Source organism: Onychomys torridus, chromosome 5 (genome assembly GCF_903995425.1).
Source record: "Onychomys torridus chromosome 5, mOncTor1.1, whole genome shotgun sequence".
NCBI classification, from domain to species: Eukaryota; Metazoa; Chordata; class Mammalia; order Rodentia; family Cricetidae; genus Onychomys; species Onychomys torridus.
The window spans coordinates 101,517,435-101,539,240 of NC_050447.1; the positions used below are offsets into that span (position 1 = coordinate 101,517,435).

The 21,806-nt window shown below is 36.1% G+C and overlaps 1 protein-coding gene across 1 annotated transcript; it reads right to left on the minus strand.

Moving 5' to 3' along the window:
* Nucleotides 1-2,056: 2,056 nt before the first annotated feature.
* Nucleotides 2,057-13,834, minus strand: LOC118584648 (prolactin-7A2-like). Its single transcript, XM_036188910.1, has 6 exons — nucleotides 13,804-13,834; nucleotides 9,051-9,226; nucleotides 7,480-7,512; nucleotides 6,010-6,117; nucleotides 3,839-4,018; nucleotides 2,057-2,275 (listed from the first exon to the last, which is right to left on the minus strand). The coding sequence occupies exons 1-6, from the start codon at nucleotides 13,832-13,834 to the stop codon at nucleotides 2,057-2,059; spliced, it is 747 nt and encodes a 248-aa protein (XP_036044803.1).
* Nucleotides 13,835-21,806: the final 7,972 nt, after the last annotated feature.

The window sequence follows — 21,806 nt, forward strand, 5'->3', positions numbered from 1 at the left end:
ATTAATTTAAGGTCATGTTTTTGGTTAAAGCATGTAGAGATGGCATAATATGTCACCACACTGAGGGCCTGGTTGTTTCCTGATTCTACAGGCACCTTTTGCTCAGTTGACTCTTAGTTAAGGCACAGGAAAAGGGAGGGAATTCAGTGAGGAATGGGCATGCAAGTTGGAAACCAAAATAGAACCTGGAAGTCTTGAAAGTCAAGATGAGATAACATGGCAAGTAGTAATATTCAGACATGCAAACCCAGGAGGCTTTTGTAATGTTTAATGAATAAAATTGTATTTGCATTTTCTATGCACACATGAATATATTTAAGCATGTGTATGTAGTTCAGTTCAAAGTGTCCTGTGCAACAGTGAGTACATCCCCAGGTGTAGACACCAATAAAGCAGGATCTCTTCATGGAAATTTTATGGATCTGCTATAGTAGTTAGTACCTAGTCTTTAAATTTTCCTATAATTTATCTACTACATAATGTGATTGTTCCTTAATTGCTCCCTTCTCCCCACTCGTTCCCAACATTTTATTTTTCAAAAAACTCACCAAGTAAAATTTGTGGTGACATAGTTATGGTGTCATCTACTGGAGTGCAGGCTACCTAGAAGTGGCCATTCCCTCTCTTCCATGAAGTCATTAGTCATCAATAACTCCTGCGTTAGGGTGTGGGGTCCATGTCACCTCCTCACTACATGTACCAATGTTTACTATCTTGTTCTTGTGCAGTTTCTTGTACAAACAAGCACAGTTCTTTTGAGTTAATGGGTCCTATCATGTCCAAAAACACTGTTTTGCTCTGGTGCTCACTACGCTCTGTCTGTTAATAATTTTTTGTCCCCATCTTCCAAAGTGGTCTCTAAAACTTGGAATTTTTGTGATGTAGATATCCCTCTGATGAGTAAGCATAACACTAATATTTTTTCTTTGAACTTTTATTTGAGAATTTCTTTGTTAATTGCCATGTACAAGAAAATTCTTTAATAAGACCTGAGAGCTGCATCTAGTCTGTGAATACAGAGATCAAAATTTAGAAGGAAAGTTGAGATTAAATAGTTTCTTTGACAAGGGGTAAAAGCTGTACTTACTTGTGACTGTATGGGTAAGTTTTAGAATGTAGTTAGGAATTATTCTGGTCTATTAAATTGTTGGGTTTAGGTAAGTGCAGGAAGCATAGGAACAAATGTAGACATTCAAAAGTCTAGGCCAGATATAAGAGTGTACCAGCCTGGCTGGACCTAGAGAAAAGATAATGGCATGGGATGACAGGAGAAGGTCTGATGGACCAAAAGGACTACTCTTAAACACAGGATGTGAATCCTAGCCCAATCCTGGAGCTTGAGAAGGCATGGAAATGGCTCCTAGGACTAGACTGGACCCCCGAGTGTGGAACTATTTGGTCCTCTTTGAGGACTGTGGTGAGTGCAGGTGACTTAGGAATAAGAGATAGATAAAACATAGCTGAACCAGAGTGCAGGGGGTCCTAGCCTTGTAGAACCTGTTGGGTAGCTATGACATAATACAACAGGATGGGTTCTGGGAAATTGAATTACTTTCTTGAGGTATCCCAGCATCCCCATTATTTATTAACACAGAAATATTTTTAATTGAAATTTACTCTCTGATTTTAATGACTATATCAACATTAATATTTACTGTGATTCTAAAGTAAGTTGTAGATTATTCCATTTACCAATTAAACCTCTTAAAATATTAACACACTTAATACTAAATGAATAACAGATACCATCAAGTTTTGTTTTGTTTTGTTTTTTGTTTGTTGGTTTTTTTTTCAACACAGGGTTTCTCTGTGTAGCTTTGTGACTTTCCTGGAACTCACTCTGTAGCGTAGGTTGGCCTCAAACTCACAGAGATCTGTCTGCCTCTGTCTCCCAAGTACAGGGGTTAAAAGTGTGCGCTGCCACCACCACCACCCAGCAAATTAACTTGGTAAACTTTGGCATATATACACTTTATTTTTCTTTTTAAAAGCATCCATTATACTCAAGTATACCCTCAAAGTATGGAAAATTAAGATTCTTTAAAAGGATGTATCATCATGAGTCATCTCTAATTCTTGGAGATGAGCAAATGTCACTATTACCAACCACCACACACCTCAAGAGCCTGAGACAATTGTCAACCATATTCATATCTACACGCAAGCAATAGGATAATTTACAGAGAGCAAAATGGCGAAATTCTTCATCAGATGATTGTAAGTCTTCAAGACCAGTCAAGACAGTGTAATCCACATTTTCTGCTTTTCCATAAATCTATTGACCAAAATGATAATCAGTCAGTTTATATTTATAAAGCTTGTGTTTGCTTTTCCTTTTCTTTCTAGATATTAAATTACATTTATGAAAATTATAAGAGTTTGGCAAAAAAAAACATACTACTATTATTCTGCAAAATGAGCATAGCAATAAAACATTGTGATAGATAAGAGTATCTCTCAAGCCTCATCACTGAAGGATCTTCTGACAATGTATAGTAATTAACAAGAGATCCACTACTAGACAATGTATAGAGAATTAGACTTTGAACAACTCAGCCCTGAATAGGATGTTTTTACCAAACCCCTCCCCTTAATCATCCAGAATCTACATGGGTGTGGAGGTGAAAAATTGTAAGAGACAGAGGTGGTAGGTGACTCCAAGGAAACATCTTCCAAACACAGCAGGGCTGATACACAAATGAACTCACAGAGATTTTGATAGCTTGCACAGGTACAAACCAGACAAAATTCCAGCACTGAGAAGGGGAAGTGGACACAGAGTTCTATTTCTAACCAGAAAGTTATTTGCAACTGATATCTGATAAAAACCAGAAAAATCTGTCCTCTCCAAAAGACCAACACAAAACATACTCATTTTTTTTTTCATTTTTGAGGCTGTAGTTTTTCTTTTTAGGGTATTTTTCATCTTCTGTGTTATATTTTTCATAGTTTTCTTGTGTAGTTTGATTTCTATTTTCTTTTTGTCTTTCTTTTTATGAGAGAGAGGGCGGGAGGGAAAGAAAAAACATAAAGTTGGGTAGATAATGTGGTATAGAAAACCTGTAGGACCTGGGGAGGGTAAAGAATATGATGAAAACGTTTGAAATAAAAATTAGGAATGAATCCCCAGGGGAGTCTTGGCCCTGGAGGAGATGGGGATGGAAGGGAGGAGCTGGGGGGAAGGTGGGAGCAGGGGCAGGAGGGAGGAGGACAGGGGAACACATGGCTGATGTGTAAAATTAAAATACAAATTTAATAATTTTTTTAAAAAAAGGAAAAAAAGGAGAAAAAATAGAATCAGTACTCAAAAAGTAAAAAAAAGGTAGGAAAAAAAAACTTGTTATCACAAAGAAAAGTAAAAAAAATATGAAACTTCCATCACAGGTGTGGATTTTTACATGTCAGACATTTGCTACGATAAATAAATCTGTCAGTCATCTAAAAGTAAAAGTACAAGACCCATGTACCTATTTCCTTTCAATAAATTGACTTCCAATGAAATCTGCTTTTTATGATTCTGAAGACAAAGGTCAGGATTTCAAACTTGAGGATAGACTTGTGTTTAGCATTGGTAATGAATACTGATTAGCTAGGAGTAATTTAATAAGACTGTCCAATAAAGTAGTGAGGAGTATTTCAATATGCCCAGATGACAGGTACTGCTCAAATTACTGTGTAAAGGTTATACTTTATTCTCTATTCATTAGTTCCGAGACTGTCTACAAGATTGAGTGCCAAAATCTGTTTTGGCAAAATGAGGTGTTTCAACATTTAATATTCATTGCAAAAGTCAGATCATTCATGAATGGGAAAAATAGAAGGTAGAAACACTACTCACCGAGCTGAGTATATTCTTGGTGTCCTCAGAAAGTGCTGCAGTTTTTCTCTCAATGTCTTTGGCTAATGATATGACGTCATTATGTGTTTCTGTCCTATTTTCGAGTATGGTCAGTAGGTTTTTAAGAGTGTTATTCCAAGCCCACACTCTACTGAGTATCAGTTTTGGAAAGTCTTCAAGCTAAGGAGCATTTTTCAGCAATTACATTAAGATAAGTGAAATAAAGAACAATTTGTTAGTTTTTGTTTTCTATGAGACAGGCAATTTAAATATCTCCTTGGTAATTTTATGAGAAGGTAAAATGCTTTGGGGGAATGAAAATAATATAAATTAGTAAAGTAAAAATAATTAACCTGTAATTTATCATAATAAAAATGTATGTATATATCTATTATTTCTAATTACCCATTTCATTGATCATGTTTTGCTTTCCATATAGAATTTTGCCCTCTAAAATTCTTGTTAGCTATTACACATTTCATTATTTAGCTTGTGGAGGGCACCCCAAAAAACTGAGGCTTAGTATGTGTTTTAAATGAGGAAAAATAGATCTCACCCAATGTAAAGAGCAAGGGGATTTAATTTAAATTCATCCCACAAAAAAACCTAGATTGTTCACAATCATACCTATTTTTTAGGTTAATTTAGGCTATTAATAAAAAGTATACCATGAAGAAAATATGGCATTAGTAAGTGATGTTTCCTCAGTCTAGAACACTCCCTCTCCTTGCTTCTAGTACAATATATTTGTTCAAAATGTAAGTGAAGAACAGTGGAACAGTGAGATATCATTCTCCCTTTAACAGCATTTAACAGTGGCACTGGGATTTATCCCTAGTGCCTGAACTGGCTTTTTGGAGTCCATTCCTCATGGACAGATACTTTGCTCAGCCTTGATGCAGAGGGAAGGGGCTTGGTCTTGCTTCACCTTGGTGTGCCAGGCTTTGTTCACTCCCCATGGGAGTCCTTACCTCTCTGAGGAGTAGATGCATGGCAGGGTGGGGGATTAAAGATGGGGGATGAGCAGGAGGAGGGAAGGGAGGGGGAACTGTGGTTGGTATGTAAAATGAAACAAAAAATCTTAAATAATAATAATAATAATAATAAAAAATAATAAATAACAACAGATATTTGACTATCCAGTATGTTCCAGAATCTTACATGGAAACTCCTTCCTGGTTTAAAATGTTTTATGTGCTGATATATTTAACTATTATAGAGACAATAAAAAGAGTAGGGAAGAATCCAGTGGACATTTTGAGGGAAAGAGGAAAAATACATGAAGGAAAGGCCCAGATGCAAAGGTTTTGGCCAGGCAGTCTACTGGGACCATTGCTGCATATGAATAAGTGAGGACTTCTATTGGGTGGAACCTGACACTCATTCTGACAGGGAAGGTTGATGGTCCAAGTTCCAGAAAATTTTCAAAGCCTCAGTCTACTTACATCATCCAGGTTTTGTGTGTGTTAATTGCAGCACTGCCAATAACACACTTTGAGAATTCCTGGTCTTAGAGTACATACCTAGATACACTTTCTTCCTTCACTTTACCTCATCATTTTCACATGATGCCTAAATCAGTTCATTTGGGGATAAGTTATGGGAAAGAATCATAAGGAAAGAACCTAACAGTTGTAAATTAGAGTTGTAGTGATATATACACCTTCTCATTACAACTGAAGGCATGACTCATTCTCAGGTCATATTTACAGCACTCCTTTGTTCAGGTGCTTACAGCTAAGACAAAGAAGAAATCAGAGGAGTAGAAGGAATGAGTAGGAAAATAAGAAGCAGATGTAGAATCAAGCAAGTCTTAAAAATCAAGAAGACTGAGCATGGTGGTCAGTAATGTGAGATTTGCTATGGGGAGCCATTCACTGGTAACAGACAAGCAACACTGCTGTTACTGTAGTTACTGAGTAAAGTCTAGAGGTGAGATATTGTTAAACTAAAACCCTCTGACGGACCATGTTTGGACCTGCTGTAAAATCACTTAACATTTGCTTATTTATTATGAAGTATCTAACATGACTTTTCTGTGTTCATTCTCACTCTATTTCCTGCAGGTGTGGTTACCACATCTACTACAGTACTTACAGCATGACAAAGCAGAGTCAGCCTACTGCTTCAGCTATTTAGGTTAAAAAAAAAAAATCCAACTAAAGACTCACAGAGATCTTTTGGGCTTCATCCACGTTTTCTGGAGTTTTGGTGGAGTAATTGTGGCAGCAGGTGAGAGTCTTGATCAGAAACTCCTGATCTTCAAAAAACTCAAGCATCTGTATATATCAAAATTAACATTCAGTTAATTGGAATCTGGAAAATGATCCAGTGATTCCACAACAGGAATATTAATGTACTTAAGAGCTGTGTGCTTTTTAAAAATTAGCGCTACATAAAATCTAAGGTTAAAGACTTAATGTGAATATTTTGATACCTTTCTTCTTAACTGGGTCTATAATCTCATTTTGCTTTTTCATCTAAATGTCCAATGCTCCAAACATTTCTTCTATTTTCTCTTCTCTTATTTTTTGTTATTTCTCCTAAATCTTTCTTTATGGAAGGGAAGCCTTAAAAATAACATAACATGTAAATATAAAGTGTCTCAGAAATCGTCTTTCTCTAGAATCTGGGCCCAGTGTTAGTATAGAATCTATATTCATTAATTTCTTGGTTCCTGTATATCCAAATTGATGTTTGTCTTTTAACCTAGGCATTTGAACCACTGGTCCATCTCTTCAGGGCTACCTAGGCAATTACATGTTTTCTTTCAATTACAAGTGAGTACATACACTGGAACCATCCAGTATTAATCATAAATCCTGACTGGAATTGTGTCAAATTTGACAAAAGTAGATATAACAAGGTGACCAATTTTAAGTAATAATAAGCAACGTTATTAAAAAAACATCAGAATTACTTATTTACATATTGATCAGTATACAATCTTAAATATTTTATTTTAAATACACTACCACCGACATGTTATTTTAAACTGATAATCAGCTACTGTGCAGAAGTTTAATGGATTACTAGGAATGTTAAAAATTTGAAAGAGGGTCAGTAAAAAATGAGGAATGAGAAACGTTTGAGTAAGAACTCAACAATAATGCATCTTTTGCAACTGCAGAGACATTCTCTTAATGCCCATTATTTCACAGTAGCCGTATATTTTTTTCTCCTGTATGTTGACTGATCTTGAAGAGACATGCAGTCATCAGGAAAAGAGAGCCTGTGTTTCCCTGTCAACCTGCCCCCTACTGAATGAACTCTAGCACTGGAGATATCTAACAGAATTCCTAACCCTGGGGGTTCCTGAAAATCAATTAGTGCTTTTCCTCCTTCTTGAAATGGTTTCCTTTTGGATTGGTTCTGCTTCCTACATCTAACTGACTCTAAAGCATTTCAGCCTTCTTGGGTATCTGCAGTGAACTAAATGAAAAATGCCAATATTTCTTGCTCCTTAAAAGCCTAGATCTGCATATCAGAATTCTTCCCTAGCCACAATGATTATAGTTTTATGTCACAATAATACTTTTTAAAATTAGAAATAAATGAATTTAGAGAGAATCTTGAACAAATAATTTCATCAGCATGAAGGCTTTTGTGAAGGAAAGGATGGAAATAAGTGAGGCACTTACAAATTTGTCATATGATTCTGATGACGAACTTAGCTGAGTCCAGATGAGCAGAGTGACAAAAAAGTGAGTAAGGAGACAACATTAATGTACATTTATTGCAAAAAAGAGAAATTCTCTAGGTGACCATATCTGTACTGAAGCAATGTCTAGAGTCTCTTTCTTAACAATAACTGGCCTTGAACAGGTAACATACAGCCTTCAGGAAGACAGGGTGTATTTCTTTCCTAGAACAGCCTTCCCAGTAAACCTGTCCACCAGAAACCTTTACATATGATTCCCAGCATGTAGGAGTTTATGAGAAGCTAATATGTTGCTGTTGTTTGCTTTCTCGCAGCTTGACTTATCACACTTTAGATTCATTCTATCCATTCCTTGTGACTCAGTGCAATGTACTTTTCCTGTCTTGGATGTCCCCAGTGTGCTAAATAAAGATGTCATCAGCAACTGGTTTATAGAAACAGCATAATAGAATTAGAGTTCTTCCATGGATGCAACTATTAAAGCATTATGTTGCAAGTGCAAAGAATTTTTTAAGTAAACAACAATTAGGAAGGGAGAAAGACCTTAAAAATCATTCTATGTCTTGTAAACCAGAAACTTTCTGAAGCTGTCCCATTCTTACTCTGTTTTATAGTAGCGGGCATATTTTTTTGTTTTGTTTTGTTTTACCCTTGGAGGTATTACTTGAAAATTGGATTCTTTCCTGTGCTAACTTCAAAGTCATTAATCTGAAGGTTTTCGGGGGAAAGAAGAGAGAAGCAGGGGGAGGTACTTACAAATTTATGATGAAATTTTTCAGAGAACTCAGTGTCAGTCTGAAGCAGAATGAAGGGAATGACAGAATAACTAGTGAGTTAAAAGACAACATCAATTCACATTTAGTACAAAAACAGACTCATTCTTCCCATGTCCATTTCTATACAGAAATCTTGTCTACTGTATCATACTTGATACTGACTGAACTTTATAAGAAAGCATACAGTCCACAGGAACAGAGAACCTATTCCTCTTCTAAACCAGCCTTCTAAGTGAATAAACTCATGCATTGTAACTCTTTAAACAAGTATTCCTAATTTTAAAAGTTTGAAAAGATAATGTTTGTGTGTGACTGTGTGGGAGAGGGGCATGCCTATGTCTTTTGACACACCATCACAATTTAGATTAGTTTCATTCATTCCATGGGACTCACTGTAGTGCATTTCTTTGTTATTGGATGCCTTTTGTGTGCTAAGTAAAGATGCTAACAGAGACTGGCCCTCTAGCAAGCAAGGTAAGGAAGTCAGAGCTCTTTCCCAGCTGTGTTATTAGATTTTTATGCCACAACTGGAAATTTAAAGGTAAGTAAGGGAAATTTCAAAGCTCATTGAATTCTTCAAATACCTTTGAGATTTCAGGAAACTTAACCCATTCTCCTCCCTTCATTTTTTTTTTCAATAGCTGATGCTTTATGGTATAATTAGAAATGTGTATTATTAGAAATTTGGTTCATGATAACTGAAAGTGGGGTACAGGACAATCTTTGACAAGGAGGTTGCTTTATGAAATACACCAGAGATATGTGAAGTACTTACATATGTCCTACGCATTTCAATGTTGAGCTTACTGATATTCTGAAACAGTATCATGGTATGATCAAATAGTTCCTTGAGGTATAGCTGATCATCATCAGTCTCATCACTACTCAAAGGCACAGTGGCCACATTCTCCCAGAAAAGGAGGTTTGATACCAGCAGCAGCAGAAGTGCCCCTACTAACAGAAACAAGAGCCTTTCAGATCCAGTCATCCAAAGTTACCAAAAGAAATTCCATCATATTTGCCCAGTGCCTTCCCCTGTGTTATTTGATACTATATAGCCGTGGTAGTGAAGAAGCCACTTTCACTGTGAAAATGTAATTTTGTTACATTTGCACAGGTATATAGTGTCAGAACTTAGTGAATTCCCACAGCCTGGAATTTATATCAAAAATAATTATAAAATTGCGTACATTGAGAGATAATTAATTGTCTGTTAGTTCAGTATTGTAAGAATTTATGCTGGTTTTCAGTTATCACTTTCTCTGAGACAGCACTTTTTCTTTAATTGTTTTAGATTAATATAGTTACATCATTTACCCCTTCCCTTCCCTCCTCCCAGTTCCCCCATATACTTCTCCTCTTTAAATGCATGGCCTCTTCTTCTCATTAATTGTTTCACACACACACACACACACACACACACACACACACACACACATATATATATATATATATATATATATATTCTTAAATATATCTGTGCAAAAAAAGAGACACATTCTTTGGGTACCAATTTCTATGCAGAAGCCATGTGTACTGTCCCCTCTTTGATACTGACTGACCAACACATAGCTCTCAGGAACAGAAAACCATTCCTTTTCTAAACTTGCATTCTAGTTGAATAAACTCATTCATTGTATTTCCATAAACATGGACTCCCAGCATTTAAAGGTTTGAGAAGCTAATGTTTGGTTTGTTTGTTTGCTTTGGTTGTTTGTTTGGCTTTTCCTCTTGACACACCATCATAATTTAGTTTCATTCATTCCATGGGACTCACTGTAGTGCATTTCTTCTCTATTAGATGCCTGTCGTGTGCTAAGCAACAATGCTAACAGAGACTGGCCTCCAGCAAACAAGGTAAGGAAGTCACAGTTCTTCCCTAGATGTGTCTATTAGATTTTTATGCCACAAATGGAAATTTAAGAGAATTTAAAGATAAGTATGGGCAGTTTCAAAGCTCATTGAATTCTTCAAAGATCTTTGAGATTTCAGGAGATTTAACCTATTCTTTTACATTACTTTTCAATAAATATTGTTTTATTTTGTTGTTATAAAAGTGCATTATTTGTAACACATCTTAAAGGTGTAAAGGAAACTTGGTTCATAATAACTATAAATGTGGTACAAAACAATCTTTGACAAGGAGGTTGCTTTATGAAAAATAAGTAAAACAGATGTAAGTGAAGTACTTATAAATATCCTGTGCATTTCAGTGTTGAGCTTACTGATATCCTGAGACAGTATCATGGCATGATCAAACAGTTCCTTGAGGTATAGCTGATCATCATCAGTCTCATCACTACTCAAATGCACAGAGGCCACATTCTCCCATAGTAGGAAGTTTGATACCAGCAGCAGCAGCAGAAGTGCCCCTACTAACAGAAACATGAGCCATTTGGATCCATTAATCCAAAGTTACCAAAAGAAATTCCATCGTATTTGCCCAGTGCCTTTCCCTGTGTGATTTGATACTGTATAGCCATGGTAGTGAAGAAGCGACTTTCACTGTGAAAATGTAATTAAATTGTTATATTTGCACAGGAATATAGTGTCAGAACTTCAGAACTTGATGACTTCCCACAGCCTAGGATTGATATCAGAAATAATTATGAAATTTTCATCATTGGAAGATTAAATAAATTGTCTTCTAGTTCAGTGTTGTAAGAATTTTGAAGAATTTATGCTGGTTTTCAATTATGACTTCCTCCTTTAAATTTTTTATATTAATTTAGTTACATTATTTACTTTTCCCTTTCTTCTTCCCAACTCCCCCATATAATTCTCCTTGCTCTTTTATGTAAATGCATAGCCTTTTCTCATTAATTGTTTTGTGTGTGTGTGTGTGTGTGTGTGTGTGTGTGTGTATGTATATCCTTTTTTTTCTTTTTATTCTTTTTTTTTTTTTTTTTTGGTTTTTCGAGACAGGGTTTACCTGTGTAGCATTGTGCCTCTCCTGGAACTCACTTGGTAGCCCAGGCTGGCTTCGAACTCATAGAGATCCACCTGGCTCTGCCTCCTGAGTGCTGGGATTAAAGGCTTGTGCCACCACAGCCTGGTATATGTTCTTAAATATATCTGTGCAACCTCTATAATGTTCCCTGTATGTGAGATTTTCAGGGAGGACCATTTAGTGTTAGATAACCCATGGGTGTGCTTCTCTCTGGGGAAGATTATTTCTCTCACTCACGTCATGCCGTAGTCGCCTATAGTTCTTTTTTATACTCAGCCCTCCTGGGCTTCACTTCATTCATGTTAGTATGTCTACTGTTTTTGTCTTTATTCAGCTCATGCTTAGGCAATCACGTTGGTGAGACTTTATGGGTGTAGCTTCTGACATTCCTAGGAGATACATTACAGTCTCAGAGCAAACTCCCCCTTCCTCTGCACAAAACCCACAGCTAAAGTCAAAAGTCATTGCAGAATATGTGGAGGCAAAATATGAATTTTCCAAACTAAATGTGCATTGTGTGCTTTTGACCAGATAGCATGGTACCTTTCATTTTGTCTTCATGTCTGAAAAGAGTAAACATGTGAATGACTGTTGTATAACACTGAGGATAATGAGATTTCTGTTACAAAAAGGAGCCTCTGGACTGGCTTTACAGTCCTATGGTAATAATTCTATGAGTTTGCCATTTCACAACAATCTTCAGAGTTTTTTATTTATTTTTTTCTTTTCTATAAATTTGAACTTTCTGATAACCTTCTAGGTAGACTGATCCTGTCTAATGCCATCAAACTGTTTTGTGCAAAGAGAAGGTTGGTAGGATTAATTGATTTTCCCTATATCCTAGTATCAGCTGTTATAGGACAGATTGTCAATGCTATGGGCTTTGAATTATGCATTGTGATTCAGGACACACCCAGGCTCTCTCAGTTATAACTGGGTTGCAGGGAACACATCCATAGTCTTTAGGCTCAGTGTCAGCAGAATTTGTTACTTACAGAGATTAAGTTTTATCTTTAAGCATGTGAACACAGGAGCCCTAGTAATCTTTATTTACTTGCCTTGCTCTATAAAACAAAGTCTTTTGAATGAGTTTCTTTTTCACAATTAGCAGTGTTGGTACCATCATCATCAAATAACATTTTGTAGGTGGACAAAACAAGAGCTCTAATATATTGATAATTAATGCATTCCAGGAGATAAAGCACTATGTAGATATCAAAGTAAAAACTTGTTTTTTTTTTTTTAGTGAGCAAGTCTAAAAAAGTTCCTCACGTCCATTACCTTTGATAAAAGCAATTGTTAATATTGAAAATGAAATTGGAATACTGGAAAGATGTATTTAGAGTAAAAATAACCCAAGTCACAAATATTCAAAATAATTAAAACATCAAAAAGATTGTGTAACACATATTATAAACATCAACTATTTCTAAGCAAAAGAAAAGTTCTTAAGATAAATCCTTCTAAAATATTTCTTTCATTTTTTGAGATTGTGATATTCACATCATTAACTTCTTTCTTCTCTTTGCCCCCAAGTCCCTTTTCTCTTTTATATTCATGAACATTCCTTTAGTTGTTACATTTATATACATATATACCCATATATACATACATGTCTTCAAATATATGCTTAGTCAGTATAATATGAGTTGTATGTACATGTTTTTAGGGCTGACCCTTCAAAGTTGAGCTAAAAATTGGGCAATGTTTCATGGGGAAGAAAATTTTTATTGTACAGCTAAATTTTCAAAAATCATAAAGCTTTCCCTAGTTTATTGTATGCACAATAGCCCTAATTTATTGTATTCACAGTAGATATACATGTATACAGTACGTACATGTACAGTCCTGCCATTTATTATCTGAAAGATATTCACAGTTTAAGCTTAGTTCAAGGAACTAAAAGTACTAGTTTTTGTTTCTAACAAAATCTAATTCTTAGAAACTTTTTCAAGAAGAAATGGAAAATATTACATACTATCCTTTTTGAAACATATTTTGCTAGATTGACCTTCTCGAGCTGGATAGATAGATATTCATCTGTTACCCTTGAACACTAAGTCCCCACATTAGAAAATAAGATTAACTCTATTCAAGTCAAGTATATCATAGCAGAGATCCAGAAACCAGAACACAGTACTGTCTACCTTTTTGAGTTACCACAAATTCAATATGTAATTTCCTTTTAACTCATTCTAGTCAAATGGTCTCAATTTCTGCAATTTGACTTTTGGATGTTGATCATTCCATGCCCTTGTCATCTGACTTGCTCTTACCACTAGATACTGAAAAAAAAAAATAATCTCTTTCTTTATAGGTCATTTAACAAGATCCACGACCTCTCTAGATATTTCTACATCTCCTGGAATGATGACTCACTTTAAGAGTGTGTGGTGTATTTCTTTCTATAGAAATGATTAGCTTTATCTGATTTTACTTGTCCTGAGTAGATATGAACAATAGTCTGTTTCCTCCAAAAAGAGCAAAAAGGATACACAATATAAATTCTCCAAAGGAGCTTCAAAATTAATGGAGTGTCTTATCTTACTTAGAAGAACACAAGGAAAGAGTTACTTACAGGAGCATGGTTGAGAGAAAGACAGTGGCATCTCTGGGCTGTTTCACTGCAGTCCCACATCCAGTAAATATTCCACCTCCTATATAGACTGCTGAACCATCCCAAAGGCCGCACACTGCTAGGGGGCAAGAAGAAATAACATCAGGAATGAAGGTGAGGATATATGACTCTTCAACTTCAGGCGGGATCTAACTTCCTCATTACCATGATGACGCAAGTAGTCGATATAACCCGTTTATTTATTTCAAGAATATTTCTAGGGTCCAAATTAAGTTGCAAATCACTATAGCTATCTCCATTCCAAAACAGTGAGTATGAATTCCACGCCCTAGCAAAATATCTGTGTCCCAGACTTTCCCTTTCCTTCAGGAACTTATGTGTTTCTGACAATGAATCTTGGTTAGGGTAACATAGTTATTTCACTGTTTTTGAGCATTGCAACACAAGGCCACAGGAACAGTCATGCATTTAACATTTATTATTCTTTTTTTTTTTTTTTTTTTTTTTTTTGCCAAGATACAGAGAACACAGTAAGGCGTTTGTTTCTACACACTAGGCACAATAAGTCAGTAGTGTAAGATGTAAATCCAGACTTGTAGAGGATTTTTTGTTTTTGTTTGTTTAGTGGGTTGGTGGGACATTTTGTTTTGTTCTTTTGATGTTTTCGTTTTTGTTGTTTAGTTGGATTTTTTTTTTTTTGTAGGCAAGTACTTTCATTAACCAAATATCACACAATGCTATAGCTTGTATCCTAAGTCACAGATTTTAGCCAAATTTATCTACACAAACATAGGTTCTGTCATGAATGTGGTACTTAAATCTAATCAGAATATATTTGGCTGCACTTATGACAGTGGTATACAGTTGAATGAGTATAAACATCAGGATTGGATGGGTAGTTGCACTTACTTTGTTCTCAGCAGGTCTCTCTATGACACTTCATAGAAATGGCTGCCAACACAGTGTCATCTGAAAGTAAAGCAAGAATATGGAATCTTCATTTAAGTCACAGTTAGATATCTTTTTATTGTGCAACCCTACTGTGTGCTATACCATTCACTATTCTGTTAAATTTAGTATTGTTTGCATCTACCACATTGTCAATAATTTATATTCTATGGATAAACACTTCCCCAGAAATCATCAGCGGGGTCTGGTCAGAACTGGAGTTCTTTGAGTAGAGGAGGAGATACAAGTGATGGTCTCCTGCTTTTGTGTAGAAGTTGATTCTGTGGTGAAGAACAAGTCAATGAAAGTCACAAAAATTCATTGGAGCACTGAGGAATGAGGGTGGTAGATTTGGAAATAGAGCTATAAGTTGAAAATGATTTAGAATCTCCTGTGTTGGAAACTATACTCCAAACATAGTATACTTTTCTCTAGTAAAAGATAATATGCCAGGGACCCCTTTTTCTGGACAACATATTATATACCAGAATTAGAAAAATAATGCCTGAGCATAAGAACTCCAAATTAAACTTACTTTTTAGAGAGCACAAAAGCCTCTGTGGTAGACATGGTTCTTCAACCACTAGATCCTTTCATCATACTGATCTACCCAACAGAGAGGACTTGGACAAAGGGCAGTCAAGAGGCCATGAAAACCAAGATTATTCTGAAGAACGATGTGGTAAAGAATAGAACTGTTCCCAATCCACCCATAACTGGGATGATCTTGATTGCTTCTTCCATGGAGCACTAAAAGAGCCCCAAAATAGTGAAGTCAAATGCCTCATTGAGAATGAGAGTAGCTCATAAAGAATTAAATGTACTCATGATTCCCATTCCACCTGTTCAACTGGTTATTCTTATTCAGAGGGAGCAGCTGAACAAAGTGATACATTATCTCATTATTTAATAACAGCTTGTTAATACTTTATTAATACCCTTATTTACCAAATTCTAGTATCAACAAGTTTCTACAATACTAGGTTTTCATATGTACTTCAGAAGTCTTTAGTGTTAGTTAACCTACTCTTTTAATAGTTTTTTCCCCTGCCTTCCCATTTTCGCCTCATTTAATATGCCTTACCCCCATTATTTCTTTCTCCTGAATACCATCTATACTTTACTATCCTTTCCCAGTCTTGAAATCTTGCCACTCATGCCATAGACCTAGAATAGTTTCTTAAATTCTAAAGTTACTTCAATTTAAACACACATATCTAAAGATTCAAAGATAGAGAGCTGCAAAATGTACTGTTCTTCCAGCGGACCTGGATCTGATTCTCAGCACTCACATCTGGCAGCTTAAAACTACCTGTGACTCCAGCTTCAGGAGAACCAAACTCTGGCTTCTGTGTACACACATACACACACACACACACACACACACACACACACACACACACACACACACGCACATGTAGATGTAACCATCTTGTTAAATAAGAAACACAGAGCCAGTTGCAGAGTTAAAAACCAAGAGATCAGAGCAATAGCTGAAAGCCTTACCCTTCACTGCTTCTGCTGTCTTTCCTCTCCACAAGAGACCTACTTCTGTGTGTCCTGTCTATTTATAGACTTTCTGTTCTGTTTTCTCATTGGTTGTAAACCCAGCCACATGACCTCCTCATCACTGCCTGTTTGTACAGACCTCCAGGTCTTCTATGGTTGGTATTGTGATTAAAGGCATGTGTCGCCATGCTTGCTGTGTCCTTGAACACACAGAGATCTACCTAGCTCTGCCTCCCAAGTGCTGGGATTAAAGGCATGCACTACTACTGCCCAGCTTCTGCTCTGACTTGCTCTGACCTCAAAGCAACTTTATTAACATACAAATAAAATCACATTTCAGTACAAATAAAGTATCACTATATTTCCCCTTTTCTATTTTAATAAAAAGAAAAAAAGGAAAAAGTTATAACTAATATAAGAAAAACTATATACAAAAGTACAATAACTATATATACCATATATACAAACAATAAATATCTAAACAATGTCTAGTCCATTTGCATTTGACAAATTCAGAGAAAATAATCACATTATCTATCCAATTTGGTAAGTCCAAAATGTACCTGATTCACTTTCTATCCTAACTTATATTGCTAACAGAACTGTCTTATAACGTCTTTCAAATTTATACACTTACAGCTCTTAGTGAGTTTTTCTGAAATCCTTAACAAAGATAATTATAACTATAACTAATTGATCTTCAACTCCTTCAGAGACCCAAGAAGGAAATAATACTACCTAATAAAAAATAAAAACAGGAAGTGCATGCAGCTTCCCCCCAAAAATGTGAGTTGACAGAAACAGCCAGTTGGGAATTTGGATGTAGTTTTTCTTACTACTTCCTGCTGGAGGGGGGCACTGTATCTTACGAGGACACAAACAAAATTTTAGGATTATGGAGTAGTCCATGAGGGTAAATCTCTGAGCCAGTTGCCTTGAAACCATTCTGGATGTCAGATCATCTGGGCCATGGTGTCACCTTTCAGGTGGTCTTGGATGATCAAAACTGATGTATCTTAATCTGGAACAAATCCATAGCCTCTGGTTTTCTGTGGAAACAGAAGCAGAGACTCTTTTCCAAAGCAACATATCCTTATATCCAAATTTTGAAGTCAAGGTACCTTTAAAATTTACATATTTGTTTAACTCAACAGTTATTATGATAAAATCTTTTTCTGCAGTTAAACATCCCAAAGACAAGACAAACCAGATTCTCTGTGTAATATCCATCTTTGTAAGACTGAAAGGCCACTGTGGCTGCTGGCTCCGCCCACCTCAGCTTCCCAACATGGTGGTAGTACAGTTTACCCCAGCTCTGGGTCTGGAGCCATGTGTACCACTTCTATCAAAGCAGCCCATAGCCTAGAAACCCCCTTTTCTTTTCTTTTTTTTTTAACTTGTAAAGACTAAATGCAGTAGAGTAAAGTACCACTTGTAGATTCCTCATTCCCACCACTCTGCAAGTCAGACACACACGCCAGGAACCAGCCATAGTAGCTCAAACCAGCAGGCTGGTGCTAACTTGAGAGAGACAATTAGGAAGCTGTTTTTAGCTTTGTTTTAGAATCTGTTTTTCTCAGGTTTTAGGTGGAAATTCTTGCCAACACATTGGGCGCCATTTGTAGTTAGTGGTTTCCTGCCTGGCCCACAGTCAGGACAAATCTCTCTTACCCACCAGTCCCACAGTCGCTCAGACCCAACCAAGTAAACACACAGAAACTTATATTGCTTACAAACTGTATGGCCATGGCAGGCTTCTTGTTATCTACTTTTTCTATCTTAAATTAACCCATTTCTGTTAGTCCATACTTTGCCACATGGCTTGTGGCTTACTGGTGTCTTTACATGTTGCTTCTCATGGCAGTGGCTGGCAGAGTCTCCTTCCAGCTTTCCTGTTCCCAACCTTCTCCTCTTCCTTGTCCTGCCTACCCTATCCTTCCTGCCTGGCTACTGGCCAATCAGCACTTTATTTATTTTAACCAATCAGAGCAACACATTTGACATACAGAACATCCCACAGCCCCAACTTTACAAAGGAACATTAGGTGACTGTCCAGGCTGCCAGCTGTCTCTGACTATGCTACAAGACTCCCAAAAGTTGCTTGCATCCTTCTCCCAGTTCTCAGGTAATATTATATCCTTCTGGGGTCTTTGATGTGGTTGAAGACTAGATAGTTATAATTTCCTCAATTATGATAAAAGATTAGTCAGATATAAAACCTTAGACTCACAAATATAAGATAGATAGGATATCTTCTTTAATATTGTAACTGTAATTTTTGCTTGATAATTGTTTTGTTATATGTAATTTTACTATGTAAAAGTTAAAACCTTGCTTTAAAAAAAAGTGGGGGGGGGGGAATGCTGTGGGATGTTCTGTATGTCAAATGTGTTGCTCTGATTGGTCAAAATAAATAAAGTGCTGATTGGCTAGTAGCCAGGCAGGAAGGATAGGGTAGTTGGGACAAGGAAGAGAAGAAGGCTGGGAACAGGAAGTCTGGGAGGAGACTCTGCCAGCCGCTGCCATGAGAAGCAACATGTAAAGACACCAGTAAGCCACAAGCCATGTGGCAAAGTATGGACTAACAGAAATGGGTTAATTTAAGATAGAAAAAGTAGATAACAAGAAGCCTGCCACGGCCATACAGTTTGTAAGCAATATAAGTTTCTGTGTGTTTACTTGGTTGGGTCTGAGCGACTGTGGGACTGGTGGGTAAGAGAGATTTGTCCTGACTGTGAGCCAGGCAGGAAACCACTAAATACACACACACACACACACACACACACACACACACACACACACATACATAATTAAATAATAATAAAATTCAAAGCTATGATCCATATATGAGAAAGAACACTTGGCATATGTCTTTGTGGGTCTGGATTACCTAAGAATGCTTATTTCCCATTATATCTATTTTCTTCCAAATGTCATTATCTTTAGAGCTAACTAAAAATTCACTGTGTGTATATACCACATTTTCACTATCCATTCATCAACTGATAGGTGTAAGCTATTTCTGCTTCTTATTTACTGTGAATAGAATGGCAATAAACATGGATAAAGAAGTATCTATGTGGTAGGGTATAGCGTTTTTGGCTATATACTTGTGAGCAGTATAGCTGGATGAGAAGGTAGATCAATTTCTATATTTTTGATGAACCATTATATCAATTTTCATAGTGGATAAACTATACTACATTTTCATTAATGTTGGAGACACCATTTCATGGACTGTGACTCAGACTGAGTCAAAAAGAAGGAAAAAATAAAGCAACAGCTTTTATCTCTCTCTGTTTCTTAATTGTGGAAACAGTATGACAAACTGTCTCACAACTCGTAACACACTGAATTGTGTCCACTTGAGATATAAGCCTCCAGAAACTTCCTTGGAAAAGTCACTTTTGTTAGGTCTTTGATCATAGTAGAGAAAAAGTGAATTTGTAAAAAAGTCATTATCCAGGAATCATTAATCTTCACTGTCTTGAGCCATTTCCACAGGACTGTCTTGGTACAGGAAGTTAACATTGTCTATACTTGCCAGGAGTACACGGGGGAATGATTCCATCCTTATCTACAGAATCTGGGTTACGTTGTATATCTGGCTCCAGGCTAGTAGTATGGCTGCATCCTGTTTATCACCCATGTCTGTCTGTTGAAACAGACTCAGAATTTTGTGAAAAACGCTAAAAATAAAAGGCTCTAATTTCACATAAACACTTAAGTTCAACTTAATTTCCTGTCTTTAGGTGATATTCTCCATTTGTGGTATATATCATATCTCCTATCATGACAAACTACCTCAAATCTATTATCTCTCAGTATAAAATGTTCACTGCCTAATATGTTTAGTAGGAATAATCTAGCTTTAACAAAATATATTTCAGCAGAATATGTGTGTGTGTGTGTAATACACATGGGTATAAATGTAATAACACTGAATGAAGACCAAAAGTACATAAATTTGAGAAAGAGTTTGCAGATGACGATGGGAAGGGTCAGGAGAGGTAGGGAAGGGGAAGTGATGTAATTCTTTATTTCTATGTCTATAGTCTAATTATTCTCTGGTCTATTTTATGATCTTATGTGATTTTTCTTCACTTTACTGACTACCTTTATTTCTGTGAAAAAGGTGTTGAATTTTATAGATAATAGTGTGTTCATTCTTGGGACTATTTCTGGTTATCAAGTCCTTTTTTATATAGTTCTTACCTTTACCTATGTTCAATGCAATCCTTTTGTTTGGACTCAAAGTCCAAGTCATATATACATTACTAACTGCTACTAAATGTTGGAATTATTTTTTGTACAGATTGAGAAATATTGATATAGATTCATTGTACTACATTGTATAACAGTTTCTTCCACAATGATTGTTGAACCTATATTTTCTCCTATATGTATTTTTATTACCCTATTAAATACTAGATGAATATACCTTGGTGTATTTCCATCTGAGTATTCTTATTTTTATTTATTTATTTATTTATTTTATTGTTGTTTCTTTTATGTATACGTGTTTTATCCTACATGCATTTCTATGCATTATGTATGTTCCTGGTACCAAATGAAAGCATTGGGTTCCCAGGAAATGGAGTTGTTACAGGTGGTTGTGAGATGTTGTGTTGGTTCTGGGAATTGAAGTACAAACCTGTGAAAAAGCAGCCACTGTTCATAACTACTATGCCATCTCCCAAGACCCTCATTTAAAATTTTTTGACATTTATTTATTTATTTATTTATTTATTTATTTGTTTGTTTGTTTGTTTTGTGGACACACCACACAGGTGAGGGTCAGAAGAGAGATTGTTGAAATCAGTTTCTCTTTTTAAAAGTGGGTCCTGGAGATCAACTCAGGTCATCAGAGTAGATGACAATTATTCTCATACACAAAGTCATCTCCCTTGCCCTATTCTGGAATTTCTGTTCTCTCCTTTTTCTAGTGTATCATGTTGTTTTTGTTACTATAGTTCTATGGAGAAAATACAGTTAGATATTATGATATTTCTAGGCTTCTTTCTTCTGCTTAGTGTTATTTTGGCTTGTTGGTGACACTTCAATACCATTTTGATCTTAGAATCATTTCAAAAGCTGTCCAAAGTACACCATGGGAATTTTGTTCACCATTATGTGTGACCTGCCAACATTCTGCAGGTGCCCCTTCATTCCCATCAGATTAGCTCTGCAAACCCATGAGAATGTGAGTTTTACATCTTCTACTTTTTCTTCCATTACTTTTAGCTTGTATTAAATTTTTCAATGTAGCATTCTTCTACCTCCTTAGGTATGTTTATTTATAGTCATTTTATTTTATTCTGAAGCTATTGTGAAGGAGTTCTGTAGTTGAAGATCTTCTCTCCAGGTGTAACCAAGGCCCCGCAGTCCCACAACCCATGTATAAAATAAACACACAGACACTTACATTATTTAAACTGTTGGGCCATTAGCTAAGGCCTATCATTGTCTAGCTCTTACTCTTATATTTAGCCTATTTATATTAATCTATATTTTACCACATGGCTCGTGGCTTACTAGTACCTTA

Excerpts from the sequence above, each read along its gene's own strand:
- LOC118584648 (XM_036188910.1), bottom strand. The coding sequence starts at position 13,834 with ATGCCACTGTCTTTCTCTCAACCATGCTCCT. Across the intron at positions 6,118-7,479 it reads CAGAATCATATGACAAATTT|ATGCTTGAGTTTTTTGAAGA; the intron begins GTAAGTGCCTCA and ends TGATATATACAG. Across the intron at positions 2,276-3,838 it reads CCAAGAATATACTCAGCTCG|ATTTATGGAAAAGCAGAAAA; the intron begins GTGAGTAGTGTT and ends TTTGGTCAATAG.